A 9372-nucleotide genomic window follows, 5' to 3' on the forward strand; every position below is an offset into this window, starting at 1 on the left:
AATATTTTGCAGCACCTATTGCCTCTTGTTGAGTCAGTGTTGCAGGTCAGTGCAGCAATATCACAAAAACAAGGTTTAATTATCACCTCTTGTCTTGTGTTCATTGCATAATCACATATCTAAGAGATGAAGAAAAAACAAGGTCAAACATTTCCAAGAGGAATATGGCGTCTCTTTATTTATCAAGTCGAAACATTCGCCCACACGAGGACTTAGGGGTGAGCACAGCTGGCATTTAACAGAGCAGACTCAGTAGGCTGAGATGAACAACATGTTTGAGTCCAGTGCAAATGTGCTGCTGGACGCTCATGGCATGCAACTGCCTTGGAGACGCTGCTGGTCAGAATGACGCCGATGTAGAATTTCAGGAATGTATCATAGCCCCTGATGCTCTGGAAGCAGAGGATGGACAGATTCAAAGTTGCATATTTGGTTAAGCTCTTTGAGGGTAAAATGACTATGACTGATTTGTCTCTGAGGGCGAGGCATTGGCTCAGTACACAGACCAGTGACTGGCACGCTGACTCACTCTAAACTTCACAGCAAAAGGACAGCAGATTAACATCACATTCTATTTTCATCAGAACTAGAATTTAAAGCAGCTTGACTTCCAGTTAGAGAAAACCTTTTGTGATCTGTGGCTGAAAGAAGCTACCTCTGTGAAGTCAGCCACATATTCACATCTTTTGAAACTTCTGCATCATGGTTACTTTCAGTTGGGAAGTTGCAAAGAAAACCCTTTGTGGTTTGAAGCTGAGATTTAGGATTGACGACATGACGATATCCCTCATACAGGGTTGGGATAACATCTACTTCTTAAATTGAACTTTGTCCTGTATAGCAGCGCTCCCCAACCTTTTTTGCTCCACGGGCCGGTTTTGTCATGGTCCCCGTGCCTGCCCAGCCGGCCTCACAAGGCTACACTTGTGTTTTTTTTCTCTTTCTCCCCCTATCTCTCTACCTGGGTGGAGCTCACAGCTGGCTCCCGCCCTTGGCTCTCACAGCTGTTGGCGATCAGCTGATTATCCGTCTTCTATTTGAGGCTGGGTCACAGATCCTCTCATCGCGGGATGATTGCGCTACTGACGTTAGTCTACCTTTCCAGCTCCCGTGGTCTTACACCTTTATGCCTTCGTGATTTGTGAGTGATGTCTCCCTTTCCCTGTTCCAGCTTATCTTCCCGGACCTGTGACCTCCCCGCGGTACGAACGTGTGTGAGGACGTGAGCGAGCGTGAGAGAGAGAGAGAGCCTTCCCCTAATCCCCTGGAACCCTGAATTTCCCGTCACTGTATATATTATTGCACGGGTGTGTAAATAAATCGTGTTCTGAGACATCAACCTGCTCTGCGCTTGAGTCCCTGCTTTCAGCTCGTGACAGAATCATCCCGCCAGGAAATGGACTCAGCAGACTCGGCGGCCTCCACTCCCACTCTCGCCACCCTGGCCGCAATGCTGGAGCGACACGAACAGATGTTTGTTCATCTCCGTGGCGAGCTCGCTGCTCTCACGCAGGCTGTGGCCCAACGAACACCCCTGCCGGCAATTCCACCTGCCGCCGCTCCTCTCCAGGAAGCCTCGGCCTCAGCAGTAAGTGCCACACCTCCTGCTTCTTCACTTTCCCAAGCTAACAGATTTCTACCCACACCGAAAGCTTTCTCCGGAGAAATTGATAAATGTGCTGGCTTCCTCACTCAATGTGCCCTTCAGTTTCGTCAGCAACCGCAAGCTTTTGCTAACGATGGTGCTAAGATTGCATATATAGTTCAACTACTCCAGGATCGGGCTCTGATTTGGGCTCAAGCTGTGCTTCACGCCAACCCTGACATAACGTATTCTGACTTTTTGGATAAGTTCAAAGGCGTCTTCGATAGAAAATCCACCACGCTCACAGCCGGCCAGCGCCTGCTCGCGCTCAAACAAGGCAAGCGGAGTTTGGCTGATTTCTCTATTGACTTCTTCACCTTAGCTGAACAGACAGAGTGGGGGGAGGAGGCTTTAAAGAGTACTTTGCTTTCTAATGTTAACGAAGACATAAAGAAAGAACTGATGCTTCGTGAACTGCCTTCTTCCCTAGACGCGCTTATGACCCTGTGCGTTCGGCTGGATGACAGAGTACGTGCACACCGGAGTGCGCACACACGGACGGGACAGGAATCACTGGATTATCACGGGGCCTCTCCAGCCGGCCGCGGGCCGCGCGACCATGACGCCGGTGATGAGGAGGAGCCCATGCAGCTTGGACACTCGCGGCTAACGCCTGCAGAGCGCCAGCGCCGTCTGGCCGCCGGTGAGTGCGTCTATTGTGGCCGTAAGGGTCACTTTGTCTCCTCGTGCCCGACGCTGGCAAAAGGGAGCGCTCGCCAGTGATTGAGAGGGTGCTGGTGGGCGATCTGTCTAGTAAAAACCCTCTCCCCAGACTTCTCTTACCGGCCAAACTTCAAGTACAATCTGTTTTTCACTCGCTTTCAGTACTCATTGACTCTGGGGCTGAGCAGAACTTTATTGACACCTCGCTCGCCGCCAAGCTGAACATCGCTTTGGAGCCCTTGTCACGCCCTCTCCGCGTGCACGCGCTCTCTGGTCACCGCCTGCCCGATATCACTCATGTCTCGGAATTCCTTTCGTTGTCTCTCTCGGGCAATCACACGGAGAGGATTTGTTTTTTTGCATTCACGGCTCCACTCACTCCGCTGGTTCTCGGTCACCCCTGGCTTGTGCTCCATAACCCGCACATTGACTGGGAGAAGGGTGACGTCCTGGGTTGGAGTGTTAATTGTCACATGTCCTGCCTTCGGGCGGCCACGGCGCCCATTCCGCTTCTGCCCTCTGGTTCGCCGTCCGACCCCCCAGATCTTTCGGCGGTTCCGCGGGTCTATCATGACTTGCGTGGCGTGTTCTGCAAGGATCGGGCGCGGTCCCTTCCCCCCCACCGCCCGTATGACTGCGCTATCGATCTCCTTCCGGGGGCTCCGTTGCCGTCTAGCCGCCTGTACAGCCTCTCCCAGCCGGAGCGGGTCGCTATGGAGCGTTACATCTCTGAGTCGCTCGCTACGGGCTTGATCCGTCCCTCCTCCTCCCCTGTTGCGGCTGGGTTCTTCTTCGTGGACAAGAAGGACGGTTCGTTGCGCCCGTGTATCGACTTTCGCGGCCTTAACCTGATCACTGTCAAGAACAAGTATCCTTTGCCGCTGCTTTCCTCTGCTTTTGAGCTGCTCCAGGGCATGACTGTTTTTACTAAGCTGGACCTGCGCAACGCCTACCACCTGGTTCGCATCCGGGAGGGGGATGAGTGGAAGACGGCCTTCAATACTCACCAGGGGCACTTTGAGTACCTTGTTATGCCCTTCGGCCTCACCAACGCTCCCGCTGTTTTTCAGACCATGGTGAACGAGGTGCTTCGTGACTTTGTTAATCGCTGTGTCTTTGTGTACTTGGATGATATTCTCATTTTTTCTAAGTCACTCGCGGAGCATCAGGTGCATGTGAGACAGGTCCTGCAACGCCTCTTGGAGAACCGGCTGTTTGTGAAGGGGGAGAAGTGTGTGTTCCACGCGCCTGCGGTGGCTTTCCTGGGCTATATAGTTGAGAACGGAAATCTACGTACCGACCCTGGGAAGGTGCGTGCGGTGGTTGAATGGCCAGTCCCTCCTAATCGCCGCCAACTGCAACGTTTTCTGGGATTCGCTAATTTCTACAGGAGATTCATTCGCGATTTCAGTAAGATCTCTCTCCCTCTCACTAGACTCACCTCTCCGAAGGTTCCTTTTCTGTGGGACCCTGCCGCTCAGCGAGCCTTCGTCCAGCTCAAGGAGAGGTTTTCCTCAGCGCCCATCCTCCGGCAGCCGGACCTCACAAGGCAGTTCGTGGTGGAGGTTGACGCTTCTGACTCCGGGGTGGGGGCGGTTCTCTCACAACAGGAGGACGGTAAGCTTCACCCATGTGCTTTCTTCTCTCGCCGTCTCTCACCCACAGAAAGCAATTACAACGTCGGGGATCGGGAACTCTTGGCCATAAAACTCGCCTTGGAGGAATGGAGACATTGGCTGGAGGGGGCTGCTCACCCATTCATTGTTTGGACGGATCACAAGAACCTGGAGTACATCCGTTCGGCCAGACGCCTCAGTTCTCGGCAAGCCAGGTGGGCATTGTTCTTCGCTCGCTTTGATTTCACCATCACCTACAGGCCCGGATCTCGCAACGTGAAACCGGATGCCCTGTCCCGGCAGTTTTCCACCACGGAGGAGGAGTCGGTACCCGAACCAGTTCTGCCGGCGGCCTGGGTGGTTGGAGCCGTTTCCTGGGAGATTGAATCCCTCATTCAGGAGGCACAAGAGACTGAACCGGATCCTGGGACCGGCCCAACGGGCCGCCTCTTCGTCCCCTCGGCGGTCCGCTCCCAGGTACTCCAGTGGGCTCACACTGCCCGTTTCTCATGCCACCCCGGGGTCTTCCGTACCCTGTCCTTCCTTCGACGCTACTTCTGGTGGCCCACCATGGCGAGGGACGCCAGGGAGTTTGTGACCGCCTGCCCCGCCTGCGCCCAGAACAAGCGGTCAAACCAACCGTCGGGCCATCTTCTACCTCTCCCTACGCCGGCTCGACCATGGTCACACATCGCGCTGGACTTCATCACTGGACTGCCTCCTTCTGCAGGTTACACCGCCATACTAACTATCATCGACCGTTTCTCTAAGGCCGCACACTTTGTCGCCCTTCCTAAGCTCCCTACGGCTCTGGAGACGGCTCGGCTCCTCGCCTCACATGTGTTCAGGCTCCACGGGATCCCCGAGGACATTGTCTCGGACAGGGGACCACAGTTCACTTCCCGAGTATGGAAGGAGTTTTGCACCGCATTGGGGGCCAAGGTCAGCCTCTCTTCTGGTTTCCACCCACAGAGCAACGGACAGTCCGAACGGGCTAACCAGGAGTTGGAAGCTGCCCTCCGGTGTGTTGCCTCCCACAATCAATCGACCTGGAGTGAACAGCTGCCATGGATCGAGTACGCCCACAACTGCCACGCCTCCGCCGCCACGGGCAGGTCACCCTTTGAGGCATCCCTGGGCTACCAACCACCCCTGCTCCCAGCTGTCGAAGGTGCGCACTCTGTCCCCTCTGTTCAGGCTCACCTCCGCAGGTGCCGCCGGGCCTGGCGTGCTACTCGGGCCGCTCTACTCCGCACTAAGGAGCGCAACAAAGCCCTCGCTGACCGTCACCGGACACCGGCCCCTGAATTCTCCATCGGTCAACAGGTATGGCTGTCTACCCGTTTTGTGCCGTTGCGGACGGAGTCTAAGAAGCTGTCACCTCAGTTCATTGGCCCCTTTCCCATAGACTCCATTGTCAACCCTGTGTCCGTTCGCCTCAAGCTGCCTCGTACCATGCGGATTCACAATGTTTTCCATGTGTCCCAGGTCAAGCCGGTGCTCTCCAGCCCGCTGTGTCCTCCTGCCAGGCCCCCGCCGCCCCCCCGGCTTGTGGGTGGTCAGCTGGTCTATGACATCTCCCGCATCATGGACTCCCGGCGCCGCGGCAGGGGTTTTCAGTACCTGGTGGATTGGGAGGGCTACGGGCTAGAGGAACGTTCCTGGGTGCCTCGGGCGGCTATTCTGGACAGGAATATGCTTCGGGACTTCCATCGCAGGCATCCAGGTAAGCCTGGTGGGTCTCCGGGAGGCTCCCGTTGAGGGGGGGGTACTGTCATGGTCCCCGTGCCTGCCCAGCCGGCCTCACAAGGCTACACTTGTGTTTTTTTTCTCTTTCTCCCCCTATCTCTCTGCCTGGGCGGAGCTCACAGCTGGCTCCCGCCCTTGGCTCTCACAGCTGTTGGCGATCAGCTGATTATCCGTCTTCTATTTGAGGCTGGGTCACAGATCCTCTCATCGCGGGATGATTGCGCTACTGACGTTAGTCTACCTTTCCAGCTCCCGTGGTCTTACACCTTTATGCCTTCGTGATTTGTGAGTGATGTCTCCCTTTCCCTGTTCCAGCTTATCTTCCCGGACCTGTGACCTCCCCGCGGTACGAACGTGTGTGAGGACGTGAGCGAGCGTGAGAGAGAGAGAGAGAGCCTTCCCCTAATCCCCTGGAACCCTGAATTTCCCGTCACTGTATATATTATTGCACGGGTGTGTAAATAAATCGTGTTCTGATACATCAACCTGCTCTGCGCTTGAGTCCCTGCTTTCAGCTCGTGACAGGTTTATGTCCAACAATATTTTCACAGACCGGCTTTTAAGGTGTAGCGGATAAATACAACTAAATAAAACCAGCACCAGTACCAAAAAAAGAAGATTTATTCATAACACACGGGAAAAGACCCAGGGAAAGAGTTAACGATAACAACAATAAAAAAATAACAATAAACCCCCCCAAAACATATATATGTTGCATTTCTCAAGGCCCTCATGGAGCTTATTAGTTGGGTCTTCTTTGTGATTTAGCTGGAAGCAAATAGCAATTTGCAAATTCAGGAATTTGGTTAAATTGGTAAACTTATGAGCTATATTAATATTACATAGAGTGCACTATACAGGTCATCGGATGTTCAAGATGGGCTTTACGTCTACCAACAACTGCTCACACTGCCAAACCAATTCACCGGACAATTATATCCACGCTCTTTGGTTCTGTCCACCAGTTCAGAAGTTTTGGCGTGAGATATGTGAAGACTTATCGAAGTGTCTGAAATGTAACATTCCAACTTCCCCCTTAGTGTGTTTGTTGGGCAGCTTAGATAATGTCACTTCAGAAAAGAATATCGCCCATATGGTTTTCACTGCCCTATGCATAGCCAAGAAAACAGTCCTCATGAACTGGAAAAATAAAAATAATCTTAATTCTAACCAATATAGAAATTATCTATTAGATTACATTAGTCTTGATACAGCCTCTGCCACCACATCAGATCAATTGCTCTGGGCTCCTTTGATCAGCTCCATCACCTAGTGGGGGTGGGGGGTCATAGTTTGGTCCCGCCTTCACTGTTGTGATTGGTGTGGGGGTAGGGACAGGCTTAGGGCGTCGGGAGGTTCCCCGGAGGCATCTTCCTTGGGGGGCTCAACCCGGGGTAGCGGTCATGTCCGGTTAGGGGCTCTGTTGGCTCTCAGGTGACTGTTTCCTCACGGCTGCGTGCAGCGGGGATAGGGGAGGGTCTGTGCTGATGGACGTGGGTTACTGACATGGTAGCCTGGCTGCCCCTGGGTGGGTCCGGGATGGGCGTGAGGTTCTGGGGGCGCTCCGTCTCTGGGCTGGGACCCGGACCGGGCCTCGGGGGCTTGGGTCCTGGTTGGTGTGTTGCCGGGGTTGTGGGCGGGTGGGTGCATGGGGGCCCAGCCCTGGAGCAGGGTGCCGCCAGTGCATCGAGCCACCTGGGGGGCTCTTCACCAGGGTGCAGAGGAGGCTACCCCCCCCTGTCCCCTTCTGGCTGCCTCTGCCTCAATTTTATCCCACAACTTAGACATTCACATTACTCACACTCTCATTACACATACATATAGGATCTTGGGGGTGGGCACGATACACGGAATACAAAGTACCATCAGGGTGTACACCCCACCCCTGGCGTCATTGCCCACCTCTCAATTTTAAATACACGTAGACATTGAGGGCTATCAGGAGGGACTATGTGCTTACCTGCTGCTCTCTGGCAGGTAGCTCCATGCCCTCCTGGGTTTTAAATGCACCTTAGAACACACATGCATCAACACTACAATGAGCGGGTGGAGGGAGGTTTGGAGTCTTCTCTCACCCCCATTCTCTGCGACCTGCTGGAGCGGGGGGGCTAGGAGGAGGAGTTGGCCGTCCGACTGCGGTCTGGAGTGTGGGGCCTCCCTGCTGCTGCGGAGTCGGGGCGGTCTGCCTCCCCCCACCGCAGGGAAAAGGGTAACACCACCTGGGTCTGGGTGCAGTTCCCCCCTCCAGGGGCGGGGGCACCTAGACCCGGTTTGTAGAGTACGCTTGGTGAGTGTGATCGTGTGTACAGCGTCTCTTTATGTCTGTCTCCACGTTGGTTGAGTGTGGAGTAAGTGCATATGAGAGCATGAGGGTGGGAATGGATGTTTGTATCTGTGTGTGCCTGTATGTCTGTGTCTATATGTCAGGTTGGGTGTCAGGCGCCACCTCTCTGGGGACATCTCAGGCCCTCCAAGGTTTGGAGGCCTATCTCCCCCTACCACCACTTCCCCTGCCAGTGGCGGACTCCCTCAGACATCGGTGCGTTGGTGGTTCTTTGTGTCTGGGGATGGGCGTCCAGGTACACACCGGCTCACTCCTTGGCGACCGCTTATCCGGGCCTGGAGCCTGGGGCTCGCTTGGGCCACTTCGGAGGTGGGGTGCCCCCGGCCTCTCGGCCTGGGGCTCGGTCACTCAGGCACGGCTGGCTGCCGGCGGAGCTCACGGGCGCGTCACTGCAACTCCCCCTGGCTTCTGCTCCGCGGCTGCTGAGTGAGCCCTCATCTGGGACTCTCCTCAGCTCTTTCTGGGACAGTGGCACGGCTGCCCCTCTGTTGGTCTTCCTTGGTCTCTTGTGTTCTGAGGGCCTCTGGATGTCTGGAGTTTTGATCTCCTCCATACCTGCTTCATGCCCTGGAGGAGGCTGTGGCCCCCCCACACCCTCTAGCAGATTATTACATGAAGGAACCTTTTAAAAAACAAAAAACAAGCGCGTCCATGCTCACAGGTGTACACACGGGTGATCACACCCACAAACTACACCCTTTTTGGCTCCTACCTCAAAGCACACTGTGTTCTGTTGATCTTATGTGCTGCACAATAATGTTTAACATTTAGTATTTACTGTCATATTCCCATATATCATTGTGATGTTGTTTATTCTATTACTCTTGTTCTCTTCTGCTTGCTTTCTTTTTTCTTTCTCAGCAGGTGACCCAGGTGATTGATATATGCTTTTTTTTTTTCTCTGCCCGTTCTGTTGGTTTTTGTCTTTTGCCCTTCTCCCCTGTCCCTCTTCTCAGCTGTTTCTCTTTCCCTCTTTCTTTCTCCCCTTCTTTCCCCCAGTCAAGTCTGTCCCGTATTCAGTAAGTGAAAATAAAATAAACAATAAAAGGTGAATCAAATGGACCATTACGGCAAGGCTGGGATGGTCAATTTGGTAAAGTAAATCCGTTGGGCATCTTTGTTTGCCTTTAGACAACAATTCTGATGGCAAAAGAGCCAAACGGGACAGGCAAAAAAAAGAAAAAAAGGTAAACGTATGAGCATTAGTTAAACTTTAAAAATGGCAGTACTACAGCCAGACAAGTGTTTAGGTTTATATTGTTGGATTGTCATTTATGCTTATAAACATATACTCATATATTCATACAATTATGTAATTGATTGCATATTGATAGGATTTCTGATACTTGTCTTGT

The 9372-nt window shown here is 53.4% G+C and overlaps 1 protein-coding gene across 1 annotated transcript; it reads left to right on the forward strand.

The window, feature by feature from the left end:
• Nucleotides 1–952: 952 nt before the first annotated feature.
• Nucleotides 953–6129, forward strand: LOC309688146 (uncharacterized protein). Its single transcript, XM_082503620.1, has 3 exons — nt 953–1588; nt 5413–5650; nt 5989–6129. Exons 1-3 carry the CDS (start codon nt 1397–1399, stop codon nt 6033–6035), a joined length of 477 nt encoding a protein of 158 aa, XP_082359746.1. The 5' UTR covers nt 953–1396; the 3' UTR covers nt 6036–6129.
• Nucleotides 6130–9372: the final 3243 nt, after the last annotated feature.

The sequence above is a fragment of the Aulonocara stuartgranti genome, assembly GCF_965226115.1.
Source record: "Aulonocara stuartgranti genome assembly, chromosome: 2".
NCBI classification, from domain to species: Eukaryota; Metazoa; Chordata; class Actinopteri; order Cichliformes; family Cichlidae; genus Aulonocara; species Aulonocara stuartgranti.